Below are 18524 nucleotides of genomic sequence, written 5' to 3'. Positions count from 1 at the left end.
GGGGGGCGGGCGGGGGATATTAACCAAAAGCATTTTACTGTCATCTCTGAACATGGTAAGGAGAAATGTTTTGCCCATGTTTGGCAGTTTTAAGACCATATTTTATTTTTAGAATAGCTTCTTTGAGGAGAGTTCCAGTGCAATACAGAGAAAATCCCCTAAAAGATACCACATGCGTGCTCTTGGGGCCTGAGCCGCTCCTTACGGACTGTTAGCTACAGCCTCAGGTCCAGCCTCAGGTCCAGCCAGCCTGCCCGGCGCTCCTGGCACTGGAGACGGAAGGGTGGCCTGCATCTGTAGTCAGCATGCCTGAGACTGCAGCGTCCATGAGGCTGCAACTGGGCAGCCTGAAGAAGCACTAAATTACCCAGGGTACAGTCCAGCAGAGTCTGGTACTACGTGGGCTGTTCTGCTTACAGTGGTGTTTCCCTGGTCAGCTTTACTGTCCATGGGAATTTCCCATAGCTGGCCCTTAGCTTGGCTGACTGGGCTTCTCCTGGAAAGGCAGGTCTGTCTTGCAATATATCTTGCATAATATATTCTTAGTGGCCTGAGGTATCAGGTAAACTAGAGTTAAATTATTCATATATCTTTATTAAAATGTGTTTGAAACAGGAGCTTGCTTTTAAAATAAGGGTAAAACTTTCAGCAGATATGTTTTGATGATGCTTTTTTTTGGTTGGTTTTTTTTTTTTTTTGACAGTCTGCCACTTTATTGTTTGGATACAAATTACTCAAATGCTTATTTGAAATTTGCATATTAGAGAAGCCTGCTTATTTAAAAACCAAAGCAAACACCATAATGTGCTGATAAATAGTCTCACAAGCATTCTCCATTGGCTGTGTGCAAAGTCAAGTGTGAGAGGTCAAAAAGATGCTGTAAATCTTCCTTGATGTTTCTCTAGCATGCAGCATGATGCTCTTGATTGTCTCTCCCCTCATCTTTGCTCCTCTGTGATTGACTTAGAGGAGTGGTAGAGGTGGGAGGGGAGGCTTTAGGTGTGTTTTCTGTGCCTCTCCATTCTGGGAGTCAGCACTTGGATAACTCTCGGCACTGTTGTTTTGATCTTGCAGACTTACGTTGTCCTTCCAGGAAGAGCATGCATTACTGAGGGTTAGATTTACTATGGGATTGTAGGAAGGATTGCATTTATTGTTATGATGGACTCTGTTCTCAAGTGCATAAGCATTTTTATTTTTTACTTCATTAACAGTAAAAGATAATTTGTTTTAAAAGATGATAGCCCTCAGCATAAGAAAGACATGGACCTGTTGGAGCGGGTCCAGAAGAGGGCCATGAAAATGATCAGGGGGGTGGAACACCTCTCCTATGAGGAAAGGCTGAGAGAGTTGGGGTTGTTCAGCCTAGAGAAGAGAAGGCTTTGGAGAGACCTTATTGTGGCCTATCAGTACTTAAAAGGGGCTTATAAAAAAGATGGCGGCAAACTTTTTAGCAGGGCCTGTTGCGACAGGACAAGGGGGAACGGCTTTAAACTAAAGGGGGGTAGATTTAGACTAGATATAAGGAGGAAATTTTTTATGCTGAGGGTGGTGAAACAGTGGCACAGGTTGCCCAGAGAGGTGGTGGATGCACCATCCCTGGAAACATTCAAGGGGAGGTTGGACGGGGCTCTGAGCAACCTGGTCTAGTTGAAGATGTCCCTGCCCACGGCAGGGGGGTTGGACTACATGACCTTCAGAGGTCCCTTCCCACCCAAACTATTCTCTGATTCTATGATTTTCTGGGATAGGCATCTGGTAAGTCACTCCACTACTTGTACAGTGTTTTGATTCTCTATTTCAACCAGACTGAGTGTAACGTCCCACCTCTGGTATGTTCAACCTTTGATTGGTCACTTGCTTTTACCAAATTCATTGAATTGATACTAAAACTTAATATGACTTTTGTTTGAAAGTGCGTGTAGTGTTTGGAAATGCCTGGTCGTTTTTTTTTTTAATTGCAGTCTGTGCAATGTTTTGTTTTTCAAAAATAATTTTGGAAAAGCTGATTTTATTAACTGACTTTCTGGTTCCAGGAAAAAGAATGAGAGTTTTTCTACTTGCCTTCATTGAGGCTAGAGTTTCATTCACTGTGAACATGTGAACCATTTTGATTCTTTACCAATAATTTCAAGCACAAGTATGTACATTTCTCAGTGAAGCGCTATTTTCACTGTATCTTATGATAAATATTTTAAAGCAGTTTGTTTGACCTCTAGTGTTGAGCTATAAAATTGCACCCCATTGACACAAAAATATCTTACATTTCAGAAAAACCGGTCTCCCCCAAATCAGGTACATTGAAGAGTCCACCTAAAGGCTTTGATACGTCTGCAATTAACAAAAGCTATTACAATGTGGTGAGTGATCCTTTTTCCTGCATGTGAGCTGTTATATACAGTAGAACGTCATTTAGCTAAATGTTCTTATCTGCACAAAAAATTTGGCAGTCTTGTCAGAGCCTTAGTGCCAAAACTAGATAGGGGTTTTAGTGAATTCTTATATAAGCAAGATCATTATTAGTTTAGTAGAGTATCACGCATACGGATTCTTAAGCGTGATGCAAAATTATAGTCTAAAGTAAGTGAATAAGACATTTCTGTAATTTATTACGCTCATTTTATTTGCTTTGCTAGTTGTTAATTTCCCTTTTCTCCCCTGTCCCCAAAATATGCAATCAGTCTTCCCCAATCTCTGAATTAATGAAACTGCTGTGTTAAAATGATTAGGAATATTTTTGTCCTTTTTGTTGAACAAGAGATTGAACATTTTGAATGAATTTGCCTCCTTTGTATTCATGCTTATAAATCAACTGAATTATTAACTTCGGGAACCTCTCCCTTACTCTGATGGATAGATTTCACAGCAAAAGCGGTAGAGCCAGAGTCAGCCTTTAATGCACCCCCAGGAATTCTTGACCTAGTAGTCAGACCTGTTTAGTAGATGCATGTAAGAAACATACCAAACTGGCTTTAAAGGTGTTGTTGTAACCATTTTGAGAATCCTTTATTTAATAACAACAGATACATTGGGAAGCAAAAAGCATCTTACTGTTTTTGTTAACCACTGCTCCCTGCTGGTGTAAAACCAAAACACAAGGTTTCTTTCCCTTTGAAGCAACTGTCATTGTTTTTCCATTTTATTTGTAAGCTTTTAGCAGGGATCATAAAGTGTCGTTTTATGCTTTCATCTTTTGTGGTTGTGGCATGAATAACACCAGCCACCTGGAAGAACAGAGCAGTTTTGCGTATAGTCCCCTAATTGAAAACAATGAAGCAACCTCCTGCTCCTCCCCTCCCCCAGGCTCGCCTGGTGCCTCTGCCGGTAGCCGTGATTCCATGGTAAAGGGAGGGCTGCAATTCTTTGGCTGTTGTATCCCACGCCTGCTAGTCACAGTGGAAAGTACCTGTGAAGGCACACCTTCCTTCAAACTGCAGGAAGTAATGATCTTGCTGTGGTAGATCCAGCAACAAAATATTGGACAGTTTTACTTTTTTTGTTTTTCACTATATCTCTTTATAGTAATTTTTTTTTTCAAAGTTGCTGTAGTGTGTAGTAGCAAATATGTCTTCTCTGTTGTTGTTTTGGTGTTAAAATCTGTGTTTTTCAGTACAATTAAATGGAGGTGAATGCAGGAAAGAGGATTTAGTTCCTTTGCTAGGCAGAAGACTGTTCTTACTTAAGTTCAATCTATATCTGTGTTGAATTTTTAATCAAAATAAATTGGCAGCTCTCTTGAACACTAGTCCTTTAGATTTGGGTTGGTTTTGGTGTTTTTTTTAATTTTGAAGGCAGTGGTAAAAACATGCCTCATATATAATCTTATATTATTATTTCTCTGATAGATCTTAATATGATGAAAAGTAGGAGTTGCAGCTGTTTAATTTGGGCTTAACTAAAACTCCAGTTTGACTGTGTCCAAAATGAATTGAGTCTTGTGGTTGCATTTTTTAAGAGTAATACAGACCATTTTTGGGGGTGATATTTACTTCCTATTATTTTCACTGAAGTACACTGTTTGGATTTGTGTAAAACCATAGTTAAGGCGCCTAAGTTATAAAAGGCCGTAGCATTTTGAAATATCACCTTTGGCTTGTGTGGTTTTTATAATTGTTCCCTGGATAACCTATTATCATAATCATGGAGACTGAAGCTACTATATACTTTGGGAAACAGCCATAGCTGGCTTTTAAAGTAGTTTAACTTTTAAAAAAAAAAAAAAAAGGTGAAACTGGTGACCATCATACCTGCTCTTGGAATTAGGTTATTTGTCATCTTACTCAGGTGCAACTTCTTGGTGCACTAAAGTGATGTAATACAATTTCCACTGTTTTGACTGCTAGCTTTTTATTAACTGTTGATGATGTATTGCGGGAGGCAGGGGCGGCGGAAATGACCAGTTCATAATAGTGTGTGTATATATAGTAAATTAGAGCACTGGCCCTAGAGTGCTGTTTTTAAGTCTGTCTGCAGTGAATTGGATAATTGTCTTGTTTTCACCTTTTTCCACAGTGTGGCAATTACTCCCACTTTATTTTTAAGCTCACCATTTTATTATTTTTGTTTAAAGAGTGAGAGGCTATGCTGTAGCATGCACTTTGTTTCAGAGAAGTAAGATTTTACTGTTGTGCTTAAAACCTAAATTAGACTAGCAACTAGATTTTCGTGAAAAATACTAAGTGCTTCCAATGGCAATATAACTATAAAATAATTATTTTTAATAATTATTAAATTATTTTTACACGTAGATAAGACAAAATAGCGAACCCATTCACTGCAATGAAAGCAGTTTAACCTGTGAGTTGAGTTTTTATTCTGTCTTAATATGTAAGCTGTAGACATGGGACTTCCCTGTGCTAGAAGTCTACGTGCTCATAACAAAATTGAGCCCATACTGAGGTAAAAACAGAACAGCTCCAAATAAACCTTTGGCAACTGGTAGCTAAAAGGACGTAGCCTGAGTTAGAGTAAGCATTAAAATCTGTGTTAAAGGCTCTCTTGACAGCCAAGCATGATTTGAGGCTGGTACTCTGGGACTGCTTGCTATTTTTATGTTGTGGCTATCTTCCACTATACGGGTATGTGCTGAGAGCCTGTAAACCTCATGATTATTTATTGCTGTTTTTCCTAGGGAAGGGTTTGTGCAGGTGCAGATAGCACCTGTGGGTACATTCGTCAGACTGAGGACAAATTCAAAGGACAGTTCAGAGGAAGTTCAGAAAGTGGTAGGAGAGGCTCTGCTAATCTCCCTTTCTGGGAAAAGGGCTGGGATAAGCGAAGAGAAGGGTGCTAAATGTAAAGAGGAGACTGCTTTCACCACTTACCTCTGTTCTTCACCCCCTTGTCAACGTGTTCTTTAGTTTTATGGATACACAGAGCTCCATCTGAAGTTCATAACACAAATCACATACCTTCTAGTCTCAGTATGCTTTATTAGCTGCACCTTGCACTAGGTGTTGCTGAGAAGACAGAACACATTTGGTTTATGCTTACATTTTGCCTGGCTCAGGAATGCAGGTTAGTAGAGAATGACTAGTGCTACAAGGTCTTGTCCTCCATAAAATGGTACAAGTCTACAGCAGTGTGTAATATGAACCAGACTCGTGATCAAGCACGAAGCATTTTTCATGTAGAAGTAATTTAGTAACCTGTTACTGAAGAAGCAGGCATATTATTGCAGGTTATTCCCTGAAGACAGAGCAGGCATTATGCTGAGTCTTATTTTTACTTGTTAATCCCTTGAATTTAAAACTTTGTGTCCAAAATAAAATTAGGTTATCTCCACTTACAGGACAATTGCCTTGAGATTAAGTAGCTGTTCTAAAAGCAGGTAAAGAAATGGGGAACTTTCTCCATAGTACGAGTATTTGGATGATCTCATTTTTCAGTTAAGTGTTTGAGAAGTGATGGAAAATAAGCACTCCTTTTGAGGCCACGCTTTTGAAGTTGGGTCAAGAGTTTGTGTTTACTGAAGTTCATAAAAGTTTTTGAGAACCCTTGAGATATGGTATACTTGTGTGGTGCTTTACATTGCCCCTCTCGAGGGCCTGTTTTAAGGGGTTCATCTCTCAGATTCTTGTGACTGGGAAAATTAGACATTGATCACCATTTTGCTGAAGTACGTGATATTTCAGTTGAGTGCCATACTACTCCCATAAAACGGGGAATGTGCTACAGGATCATGCCCGAATGTAGCTGTCAAATCTGCCTTTTCTTCCTCTGATTTGGAAGGCGATCAGCTTCATGTAGGTCATTTAAAATCCATTTTTGGGTGGTGGTTTTTGCCTTAGGGAGATGGCTGGGGTTTTGCGTGACAGAATTGTTAACCATGCTTGAATTTTCCATGCCGTGTGATTGAGAGAGCTTGTGCTGTATGAGCTCAGTTGTCTGTGCCTGCCATTCATCAGTGTTACGGATTGCAAAAGCTGCCGCTTCAATGCTGCTCTTTTGGTACCCGGTCTTATCTGTGCAAATGTTGTGATGGAGTTGTGGAAACAAGGTCTTCGAGGTCTCATGGGGTCTTGCAGCAGCCAGAACGCGCAGAAAGCAGGAAAGGGAAGAAAGGTGATTATTAGCGCATGTGGGCGAGATGTGGATATGAGGAATGTAAGGGTGCTCTGGTGCCAAAATACTGAGTTGCACTACTGACTACTTATCGCTTCAAAGCACAGTCCAAGCATTTAATCCTCACAGCTTCTCAGTGAGGTAGGTAAGTCAGGCTGGAAGGATGTGAGATTTCACAGAACTGATGTTTTAGAGCTATGTAAGCAAGATTATTCTTTTAAAAAGATATTCAAAGTAAAAGAATGTTGTATGCAGTGGAAACTGTACTTGGGGGAAAAAAAAAGAAATCGATTTAATGTGTTTTGGGAAGTTTTTAAAACTGTGTATATCTAAAATATTGTGTAACACTGAACTACTAGAGTAACATAAAGCAGTATAAGTGTATCTGGTACTCTACGTAGGTGTTGTAGCATAGTTTTATTTACAGTTGCATTTATTTTCCTTTTTTCAGTAAGGTATCAGGTTGCTAATTCTAGTTTTTAAGCTTCCCCGTTCTTTTTTTTTTCCTCTAAGTTTTTTTCCTCCAATCCCATACTCTCTATATTGCAAAGAAAATCTTCAAATAAAAATCCAAACCAGCACAGGAAAAAAAATGGAGTTGTGTCCAACATAAAACTACTTCTACTTCAAGCTTTTCAGACAGCTGTTTATAGCAAAGAATGGAAATACTCATCAAGAAAATGGAGAGTGGTGCAGCCTTTCAAGATCACTAGCAAATTTGTTGACTTTTATTTTTGAATGTCTCTTAATGCTGTTCAGTGCTTCATCAGGACGCTGTGTGTTTGTCCTTGGCTTTCAGTCTCCTTTTCCCTGCTAATGGCTGTGTAATTACTTTGGGCTGGGAGATTTTTGTAGGAAGAACAATATTGGAAAAGGTTGGTCTTGAATTTAGTTTTGAACCTCATGGATCCTAAGTACTTTTACATTTCCATTTTAACAATTGACTGACTTTGTTTTATAGACGTGTAAGAGAATGTGGGGTTTAATTAGTGCTACGATCGGTGGAAATTTTTTCTTTTTTTTTTTCCTGGTCTAAGTAGTCAAAAAACCCTTCGCTTTTTAAAAATTTGTGTGCCCATGTTGTACTTTATGCTGTGGTTTCCTAGTTAGTAGCCATAACTTTCCCTGTGACATTCTTCTATCATAGTGTTTAGCAGAGAATGGAGACATTTTAATCTTCAGTTCAGGATTCAGATTTCCAACAAAAGAATGAACTCAAAAGTGGTGTCTCTCTTTCTCCCCCCAAATGAATAGAAGCATTCAAGGAATAAGCAGAATCAATGACACCAATGAAAGGAACAGTGAATTCTTCATTGACATACCAAGCTATTTAAAGTTATTTCATCAGGTTTGCATTTAGGAATGAATGGCTTTTTTTAATTCCTAAGAAAGAGTATTGACTACAACAGTGAATAATGCACTCAATTACAGTCGTTACTATAAATGCTGAAATGAGATATTACTGTAGGCTTGACAAATACGGCATGTAGCAAAATGAGAAGGTTTGTGGTGTGGCTTATGACCAGTGAATAGCAGAAAGTTTTCAAAGCTCAGCTGTGTTCATTGAACTACATTTAATTCTGATGATTCTCGTGCTAAATCATTAACTTTTTGGAGGCAAAAAATAATTCACCTGCTAGAAGCACCGTAGAACTTGATGTGAAAATATATTGGAGGATATCCTAAAGCTGACTCCTGGGAGATGTCCCAGTAAAATGCTTTCTTGTACATATTTGGGAGTATTCCAATTGTTTAACTTACATTCCGCCAAAAAACAAGCATGTGCTGTATTTTATAAATTCTTGGCTTTGCATCAAAATGTGTTGTAATTTTCTCATGGTAGTGTACATTACTGCACTCCCAGTGGAAGGTTAGGCAGCCCCGTTTTAAAATGAATGCAATAATGCTAATCATATTGCTAAGTAAAGTTGTCAATTACTTGATATTTATAAATCTGTTAACATTCAGACCTTCTAGATAGAGCAGCGCATCTGAATAAGTAAACACTTTGCTAGCAAGATTAGTTGTAATGTCTTGTAGTTGAGATGGCGAAAACAACACTAATTGTTCATTTCTCTTACAACTTCTATCGTGCTTTACCAACCTCTGATGATCTTTGGCTGTTCTGAAGTACATAGGAGGAATAATTACCCCTAGCTTTGGAAGAACACTCTGTAGAGCTCTCAAATTTTACAGTAAAAGTTTTAAGTTTTTTACCACTTTTTTTTGTATGTGGCTAAAGGATGGCTCATATTGTGTGTGGTGGGTTTTTTCCCCTGTGAATTTCATAGATGTATAGTATTCAATGCTTTCTTGCTGACATTTAAATTTTTAATGTAGGAACATTCATTTAAATTTTCCTAGTGCTAAGTAAATTTTAGTATGCTTTAAAACTGGTATTGATTTGAGCATTTCGAAGTATATCTTAAAAAATACTAATTAACAACTGTCATTTATTGTAGGTGCTACAAAATATATTAGAAACAGAAAATGAATATGCTAAGGAGCTACAAACAATGCTTTCAAACTACCTGCGACCATTACAAGCCAGTGAAAAGTATGTGAGTTTGTTTTGTTTTTAAATTAAGCTTGAGATCTCTCGTGTATTGGGGAGGGTTTACATGGTCAAAACTTCAATTTCAATGTCAATGTGCATTTTCTTGTGTGGACTGTGAGATTTTGAGGCAGAGCTTGCTTGTATGCAGTTTGTTTGCTGACTAAAGCAGCCTGGTCTTTGACCTAAGAACCAGTAAGTATTTTCTGTTAAGATTGTAGGTTTTATTAAAGCACAATTAGTCAATAACTGCAAACCTAAACACCTTTTATTTACTTTGGCTCCAGGTTAAACTCAGCAAATACTTCATACTTAATGGGAAATCTAGAAGAAATAAGTTCTTTCCAGCAAATGCTTGTACAGTCTTTAGAAGAATGCACCAAGTAAGTACTATGCATACCAGATACTGTAAAATTCTAACAAGCAAATATTTTTTATTATTTTACTTGTGTATGTTCTTTGTGGTAATTTTTGTTCCTCTCACTCTAAGGATAGTTGCTACAGCAGTACAGTAATAGATGTTTGGATAATGTATTGATTGCTTGCGCAGATAGATATTGGCCCTAGGATGCGCTTGCAGAGGTAGGAATTCTGACGTAGTTTGGAAACAATTTATGAATTTCCATGATGCAATTGCATACCAGTGGGGAAGTGGTGTTTTTTGTTTTGGAAGCATGAATTTTAAGTCTTTTCTTAAAGTAAGAGAAAGACTGAAGGGAGCTTTTATTGTGATGGAACAGTGGAGGAGGGGGTTAAGTGAGTTGGATGAAGGATGCTGTATGAGAATGCTTGTGCTTCGTATTCTTCTGTCCTGATGGCTCATATTCGTCAAAATGTGCTGAGAGGCGTGCAGGATAGGCAGAAAGAGCAATCTGAATTAAAAAAATAAGTAGCCTCAATGCCTGTACTGTACCGTATAGGAAGCATGAAGCACAGGAAAAAGGGGATGAAGACACCTGTGCTCCTTCCATAGGTTAGGCTGAAGTGGTAGCTGGATATTTTTCAGCTTGTACCTCAGCACTTGGGGGTGTAAGAAGGAAGGTGACCATGTCACATTTGAATTGTCCTAACACTTGTCTAGTGTTGAAACTCCACTGAGAGTGTAGTTCCTGTTCCTAACCTCAGTTGCGTCCTTTTCCTTGCCTGTGTTCTGGCTTTGTCTGACCACATGGTGAGCTAAGGCAACTTGCTAATCCACATTTGCTTGTTTTCTGCCAAGTTAGTAATTTGAACTGCTACTGAGGGCTTAGACAAGTTTCATTCTGCTGGGAGTACTTGCCTGTGAGGAGGATTGAATGTCTTGGATGGAGGAGAGAATACCTCCTTTGGCAGCAGTGATCTTTAGATCAGCTCAGTGTGTCTTCTTTTGACCTCTTCCTCCTCTTTTCCTCTGAGCTGCCCTGTGTGAAGAGGAAGCTTTGTCATGACAAAGTATAAGCTGCGTCTCCACTAGGCAGTAATGTGTGTCTGGGTCTGTTGCTGAATTTGGATCCCATGTCCTCCTACCACCTGGCTTCTTTCCCTCTCTTCTGCCTCTAGACAACATAGACTGCAGAGAATGGGAAGGAGGACGGTGTAGTTTGGATGACTATCAGCAGTGGGATGGAAACGTTCTTGAAATGGCCTTTCCTTCCACACTGTGTTTGAGAAAGAAGGATATTCTTTCTGGCAAGTTAGGCTTGATCAGTTAGGTGTCTAAATCCCTGAGAATGACTGTTTGTTCACGTACTTAAATGTTTCCTTTCTTTTCTTGTCACTGTGCTTTGTTGTCTCACTCTTTTGTTACCATGATTTTGTTTCTGTGAATCAGAAGTTAGGGAAATGAAGTACCTTGCATGAACAGACTGTCATCTTTTAAAACTCTTGATTAAGATGGTCTTAAAAACAAGAGTGGAAGAGCATATGCCTTTAAACAAATATTAATGCAAGCTGTGTTTTAACTTTGGTATGTAGATTAATGTGATATAATGTAGCTTGAAGCTCAGAAAGCTTATTTAGAATTCCTTCCTTGATTTAAACTCTATTAGAGCACCTTCTCATAATGTCCTTTATTTCTTCTTCCTGGTAAGTGAAATATTGCTGTGTAATACATTAGGAATATACTGGATGCTAGTAGGTGGGCAGAGGAAATGATGCCCCAGGATTACTGAAGGGTTACTGCAAATGTTTTGTGTTATTTTCTTTTCATAAATATGCTGGTCATGCCAAGTTGTATTTTCAGTTTAATTTTCATCATAGCATATTGACTTCAGCGTCCAGCTTCCTCCTGTTTTGAATCTAATCCATCATAATTCCCATCATGTAGAAGAACGCTTGCCCTGCTGCCTTGTTTTTTGTCATTTTGCTGTGTTTTTTTTTGCTACTGACCTGTTCTGTAAACTCAGAGTAGCTCCTGGGCTGAAAATAGGTTTATCGTCTTGGCAGAGAGATTATAGTTCCATCATTCAGGCACTTCATATTGCAGCATCTGGTGTCGTGTTTTTTCTAACTTGACATGTCAGAATGACCAAATGCCAGTTGTAGTGCCACCAGCCTATGTTGCTTGACAAATTCCTGTTCTTGGGCATGAGAGTTGAATGTTTTTTGAATTCCACACCCCACTCGAGTCAGTTTGTCATTGAGTCTTCTCTTAACAAATCCTGGCATGTACTTCAGTGACAGAAACTTTCTGGTGCTTTTCTTCTTGCCTGCACCACGTTGGCTTGTTTAATTCTCATGTTGTTAAACGTGGTTTGGTGGGGTTTTTTTTCCCCAGAACACATAATGCTGTAGGGGCTTTTTTGTGTTTTGGGGCAAGGAATTGTTTGGGGATGTGGTTTCGTTTTGATTGTGTGCCACCCTCCCACCCCAACTCCAACCTTAAAGCTCTTCTGGTGCATTGCTAAAGGTTTGTCCTCTTTGAACACAACTGTCCAGGTTGGCCTCTGTTGCAGTATCACTGTGGTGCTCCTGTGGGCTGCTCCATCTGTCACAGGCCTGGGAACACTTCTTGTCTGCCTGCCTGCATGCTGGGCACCATCGGAGGGATTTGTCTGGGGTTACTTCTACCTTTGTGACTTCCCTTCTTTATTTACCAAACAAAAGTGGTGTATGAAAGGAGTCTTAACTAGCACTGAGTGAGAACCTTCTGGCTGATCTGCTTCAGAAGTGTGTTTTTTGACTGATCAAGTGCACTTTGTTTTGATGGACGGAAAAGAGCTGTAACTGACAAGGCAGAGAGATGCTGCCGGAGTCTTCAGTTGCAAAAGTGTCTGAACAGAGCAAGAGCGCTCCGTGCTCTGCTCTCTTGAAGACAGAAAGTGGTCCAGTGGTCTAGGTCTCTTTACAGATCCGTGATCCAGTGCCAAAGCTCAGTTCTGCAGTGGTTCACACAGCAGAGGAGTCTCTGAACGAAGAAAGTCAGTGTCCATCAGGTGATCTCTGGGCTGATGTAAATTATCTGTATTGGAAGTATTGCTCTTTAGGTATTTTTGTAGCAGGAGATTGAACAGATGTCTCCTGCTCCAAAAAAAAAATTCTTCCATTCACCTGGGAATAGAATCTGTCAGTCTATGGCTGTACTTCTCAGTAGGGGGGGGGATGTGACACACAGGCTGGCTGGTGACACCAGCTTGCATGGACTGCTTAGGTATAATCTCCTCTGTAGCAAATCGAAGGCATTGGCTGTCTTTTAGGTAGTATCACAGGCTTATCTTCCTGCCCCATAGTAGCCATAGCTGGGTTTTGCCCTTTCTTTCCCTCGTGTCCCTGCTCTTGCAGTCACAGTAACTGTGTTGTTTATCTTGTTCTGTTTTTGAGTGCAAGCAGATACTTCATGTTCTGGGATGATCCTGGAGTGGAATGGGAGTTAAAAAAGAAAAAAAAGAGGGGGAGGCCAGGGTGTGAGAGGGAGATTGCTTAAATGTAATCCAAAACTAATCAGTGTTTAGGTTTGGTTTTGGAGTGCAGATACAAATTAAGTCTGTTAAAGGTTTATCCTAGTATTGTCTCTTGCTTTTGGTTATTGTGAGTACCAACAGAAATAAGGCTAACAATGTTAAGTGAATTTGAACACAGTGTCTTCAGATTGCCTGAAACAAACATGCATATTAACTGGTGTCTGAGAGGTGAGTCAGATAGACAAATAGTGAGAGGTATGGTTGTGAAGAGAGCATTGAATATTAGACTGATGGATTTTGAATAAGTTGAGTAGTGCTTCCATTTGTGCAAACACTAGCTCAGAAAGTTGCGAAGTGTTATTTCAGTAAGCTTAACTGTGAAGCCTCTGGAGATAACATCTAATCTTGTGTTTCTTTGCAAACTGCATCCCTTGTAGTCATTAATCACAATTATCCCTTAATAATTTTTGCAGACGTTCACTTGTCCTGGGTCTTCCCTGCTACTGGCTTTTAACTTCAGGACATTCTCTGTACTGACCTCCTGCAAACATAGCAAACTTATCATTGATGCTCCAGCTCCTTCAAGAGGCTGAGAGAGGGGCAGGAAATTCTGCTGTTTATCTTTCTGTGGAAGGAGATGGGGAAGAGCAGAAAATGCCACCCAGATAATTGAAAGTTTCCAGTTTGGGGCAGGTTCTGCAGGGGTGGGTGGGTGGGCATATATGGACATAGATTGCTGCATGACACTCCTATGGTAACCACACAGTTAAGGGAAACTTAGGGACATCTGATCTTTTCCTTGCAAAAAGAAAACATACGATGCTAATTTACATCTTGTTATCTACTTTTCTTTTAAAATTGCCTCTGTTAGTCTGTGTTTAAATTTGTCTGGATTCATCGCAGTTTCCACAGCCTTTCTCAGAACGTTTTAATGTCTGCTGACCCCAAAACTAAGACAGATTTCTTCAGAACACGCAGGACATAATTAGATATTCTGTAATGTCACTCTTTCTCTGTCAGCTGCCAGTCAAGCTTTAGTCCAGTTCTGATTGCTGGTTTTGATCGGAATCTTAAAGTAAGTTTGAGCAACAACGTATTTTCTTTCTTTTCTCAAGTTATCATGCGATGGGAACCCATTTTAAGTCTGGAGAAACAGAACTGATGGCTATCGGATGTAACTCCCAACAAGCAGATAATCTGTTAGGTAGTTTAGATGTAGTCATATGATGATGCCTCTAGCATGTGTACAACAGCAGAGGCTTTGTTATGTTTCTCTAATTCTGTAAAGGAAATTAAAATGCATCTTTGGCCTTTTTATAACTGAAGTTTATTATTGTGTATATATATAAATTATTTATACGTGGTTCCTTTTAATTAAAGTATTGAATATGAGAAGACTATTGGGATGGCAACTTCAGAATAAATTGTAACATCATGCTTTTTACTGAACACATTAATTACCAAAAGGTTTATATGATGTGGTGATAGGCTTTAAATTGTTTTTTCAGCAGTTATATAGGAGATATAGGTAATTTATTAATTGTTCCTCTAAAAGTAGTAGAACACTTGCAACTAATGCATGAATTAGAGAAGTCAAAGGGGATGAGTTGCCACCCCCTCATAAAGTCTGTTAATTATCTTAATTCAACAAAGAATGTGCAGTATAAAGATGCAATGCATGTGCAACATGTAAAAGAGAATAATGTCAGTCTTTCATTCTGCTAAAAGAACAGCAGACTGAGAAGACACAGATGTCTGCTTGGTGCAAACAGCCATAATTCACTCTCCCCCTCCCACCACTACAGTATGAAAAGACAATTTAACCATTTTCAGCAACTGTTTATTGGGGCCTCTTACTATTTAATACTGAGTTATGTCTTCAGAGTTTGAGACTTTTGCTGCATCTATTACTTGAAGAACGTATTATTAGCTCATGCTTAGATTTATTGAAGGGGACCAGCTGCTAGGCAGGAAATGCTACTTGGAAGGCTGTAAGAATAGCATTCTCTCAGTATGCTGGGGAATGCCCCCGGTTTTCCCCTAAATACCTGCAAAAGCAGCCACTCTATCAATTTCAGAATTTAAACTTTTCTTGAAAGAGAAATAAGGATGCAGACAATAAAATATGGGCCCTAGCCTTTAATGTAAGGAGCGCTGATAATGTGGTCAGAGTGTATCTGGCATGATGTGCTCGCTGGGGATTCAGCTGTCATTTTTCTGAGTATCTATAATGAACATTGCTTTCAAATAAGGAAGCGTGTTTCCCCTGCCTTGCCTTTTGAATGTCTGTACAGTCAATTTTGACTTCATATTGGGTAGGTCTTCCCACACTTACCACAGTTCAGAGGGACAGAACAGTTTAGTAGGAGACAGACTTATTGTTTTGAAATTTGGGGGAATATTTCTTGGGATGAACTTTGGATTTTAACTACTATGAGCAAACCTAAGGATTGGGACAAAATGACTGTGTTTGAGCAGGATGGGACCATTCCGTGCCTGGAGGAGCGGCTGCCCTGGAAAGCTGAATGGTTCTTTTCTACTGACATTCACTGGAACACCTCTCACTTTTTCAGAGGGAATATGCTAAATATTGATATTTAGAGACTTTATGCACATGTTCAGGACAATTACAGAAAATCTGGACTTTAAAAAAAAAAAAAGGTTTTTTTAATACAAACAATATTCTTCCAGAGAGAATTGTTGTAACTAATGTTAGCATGAAAACCTTTGACTGTGCTAAGAGTATGTCTATTGAGTACTTACTGAGGATTCATCTAGCTTTAGAGCAGTGTGAAATACTGGTTTTAAGAGTAGTTAAATGGATGATAAAACAACAAAATCCACTGTATGTCTCATCTTGCAAACAGGCTGAAGCAAAGACTCGGCATATTTATGTTAGGAGATGCAGCCTTTATGCAAGGGGAGGAAATGTATGGAAAAATTGAAACATTTCATCTCCTTGCACATGTTGTACAATGGGTTTAGACAAGGCGTCAGGGCCAAGCTTGTAGTCTAGGACTGATGAAAACTTAGTGTCTCATCTTCTGGTTAACTTCAGTGTGGGTTATACAGTCGGCTATTGGCCATACAACCTGCTGCTGAAGAGGCTTAGTCTTTCAAGTGGGAGTTGCTCTGTAGAAAATAATAGGGTTTCATCCCTTCTGACACCCTTACGATATCATTCACTCGTTTGTCCAATTTATTCTTTCCCACACAGGAAGCAATCTAGTATGGATATTTTTGAGTGTTCTGAGAAAATGGTGATATGGTAGCAGTAAGGAAGCATGGCTGGTTAGAGTATATGCTGCTTCCCATCAGTTTGTGTTTAACTTGAAGATTATTTTAGATTTTAAAAAGTATGTGAGTGTGCTTTTATTTGCATCTGAAGTATGCAGCTCAAGGAGATACTAAGAATAAGACTGGAAGAGTTGCATTTTTCTTTTTCTTTTTTTTCCCCATGCTTATGCAGATGCAAAATCAGAAGTCAGACTTTTACTTTCTGCTGATTGTACCAGTTCTAAGCTGATGCCACACAGCCAATTGCAGATATTTATACTCCAGATATTTTCTTACTGCGATTTGAGATGATGGTTTCTGCTAAAACCTTTTCGAAAGTACACCGTGTTTATTCACATTATCTTTCTTCATATCCTGTTCTCCCTTATTTATGTGAATAAATGCGTGTATATTCCTCTGACAAACCTGATCAAAACTGATTAGATTCACCAAGACTGTGTGAAAGTAAGCTTTTCTTCTAGATACTGTTTCTCTTGCCGAGTCATCTTTTTTTGCCAAAGTCACTGAGGCTGCTGTTATTTAAGCACCATTTTATGCTAGACAAAATAATCTCTTCTGAACAGAATTGTGAAATTTTCCTTCACTGCTTAGTAAATGTGGTGCTTTCAAGCATGAAAGATGAAGAAAGTATGAGTCACAGAAAGTATTTCTGTACTGATGGTGGTAAAGCGGCACTCTTGCCCTGGTTACAAATCAACATAAAAGTGCTTTATGGTCCTTAAAAAGCAAGATGAGTGACAATTGTGTAAAAACAGCCTGCTACTGCACTGTAACTGGTTTCTATTTGTGCTATCAGAGCTTAATATGGTACTTAGGCTTAAAATATTCATTAAAAGATCCATCACCTCTGCTGATATAGGGTAGAGAGGGAGAGAATCCTGTTGCTACTCCGTCCAGTTTTTAAGTGCTGAAATACCGCTTTTAAGATTTGGCATGGCATCTATCAGTGGATAGTAAACTGTTCTAACAGATAGGTATGTTGACTGAAATTCTTGAAAAATTTTGCTAAATGACCATCTTACAGGTATGTACCGTATTCTGCCTATACTGTGGCGGCATAATCAGGCCTGACAGTTACAGGGTTGAAGCTGTAAAGAAGGAAGAGAAAGGTGATGATTGCTGGCCAGTGACCATAGAAATCTATTTGTTGCTTTTATTAAAAAAAAAACAACAAACCAAAACCACAACAAAACAAAAACAAACAAAAAAAACCCCCAGTATACACTGCTTTTCCAGGCTTAAATTTATTTCTGTGTCTGGTTGGTATTACACTAATTTCATCTGTACTCTGTTTTTAGGTTGCCTGAAGCTCAGCAGAGGGTTGGAGGATGTTTTCTAAATTTGATGCCACAAATGAAAAGCTTATACCTTGCATACTGTGCCAACCATCCATCAGCAGTAAATGTTCTCACAGAACACAGGTACGTTTACTTTGTGGTCTTTTAAGTCTGATACAAAAAAGTGCATAAAATACACTTGTGTTGTAAAGCTGTGATGTCTCTTTTGATACGCATTTGGTATGGTAGAGCTTGTTTAAGAAAAAAAAAATAGTGTGTGTATATATATATTTTTTTTTTACAAAAGACAAAAAAACCCACAATGCAAAGCTGTTCCATGTGATTAGGACCAGCTTGTCACTTTTGCCAGTATGAGAAAATACTCTCAAACGGTTGATAACATTTAAAGAATGCATGCTGGACTCTGAGTATGTAAAACAAAGTGTACTGATTGTCATCTTTGTTTAAAAAATCTCGAGATCAAAACAATTTTGTGGAATTCTGGCATAATTGACATGATTACTAGTAGACAGTTGGTGAATTGTAACTTGGCCCTGTAAAAGCCTGTACATTTGTATGTACTTAACTTTATAATGGTATACGCCTTAGCTTTACTTTTGAGTGATATGAAAGGAGCGTGAGCTTTTCAAGTTTACAAAATCAGTATTTCCTGTGTGTAAGAAGTAGGATGCTGAGTTAACTTGATGAAGGTTGCTCAGCTTTGGGGCTGACCTTGAATTTGCATAGAAGATGCCCTGTATCACCTTGAGGGAAGAGAGTTGAGGCCAGAATTTGATTAAAGAAGTATGCTTTCACAAGCTTGTCCTGTGTATTATCCTGATGAGCATGTGCTGCAGCAGCTGTTAGTTTGGGGCTATTTATGTTTGCTTGTGGTGCAGGACGGAACCATGGCCTTCTCTTGAAGGTTAGACATAGGACAAACCCTAGCAGGTT

The 18524-nt window shown here is 39.0% G+C and overlaps 1 protein-coding gene across 6 annotated transcripts in view; it reads left to right on the top strand.

Annotated features, from left to right (window-relative positions):
• The window catches only part of ARHGEF7 (Rho guanine nucleotide exchange factor (GEF) 7), an 86367-nt gene that overhangs the window by 25772 nt on the left and 42071 nt on the right, over positions 1-18524 (top strand). For 4 of the 6 annotated variants that reach the window (XM_009322517.1, XM_009322518.1, XM_009322516.1 and 1 more), the window contains exons 5-8: positions 2272-2360; positions 9027-9121; positions 9406-9501; positions 17592-17714. In XM_009322517.1, coding sequence (XP_009320792.1) covers positions 2272-2360; positions 9027-9121; positions 9406-9501; positions 17592-17714 — 403 coding nt within the window. Of the gene's footprint in view, positions 1-2271; positions 2361-6462; positions 6565-6609; positions 6706-9026; positions 9122-9405; positions 9502-17591; positions 17715-18524 lie in introns of those variants that run through there. The other 2 variants (XM_009322520.1, XM_009322521.1) reach the window with 2 other exon arrangements.

The sequence above is a fragment of the Pygoscelis adeliae genome, unplaced genomic scaffold, assembly GCF_000699105.1.
Source record: "Pygoscelis adeliae isolate BGI_AS28 unplaced genomic scaffold, ASM69910v1 Scaffold424, whole genome shotgun sequence".
Lineage (NCBI taxonomy): Eukaryota > Metazoa > Chordata > Aves > Sphenisciformes > Spheniscidae > Pygoscelis > Pygoscelis adeliae.
The sequence above is the reverse complement of the archived record's forward strand: the minus strand, read 5'-3'. Positions and strand labels throughout refer to the sequence as shown.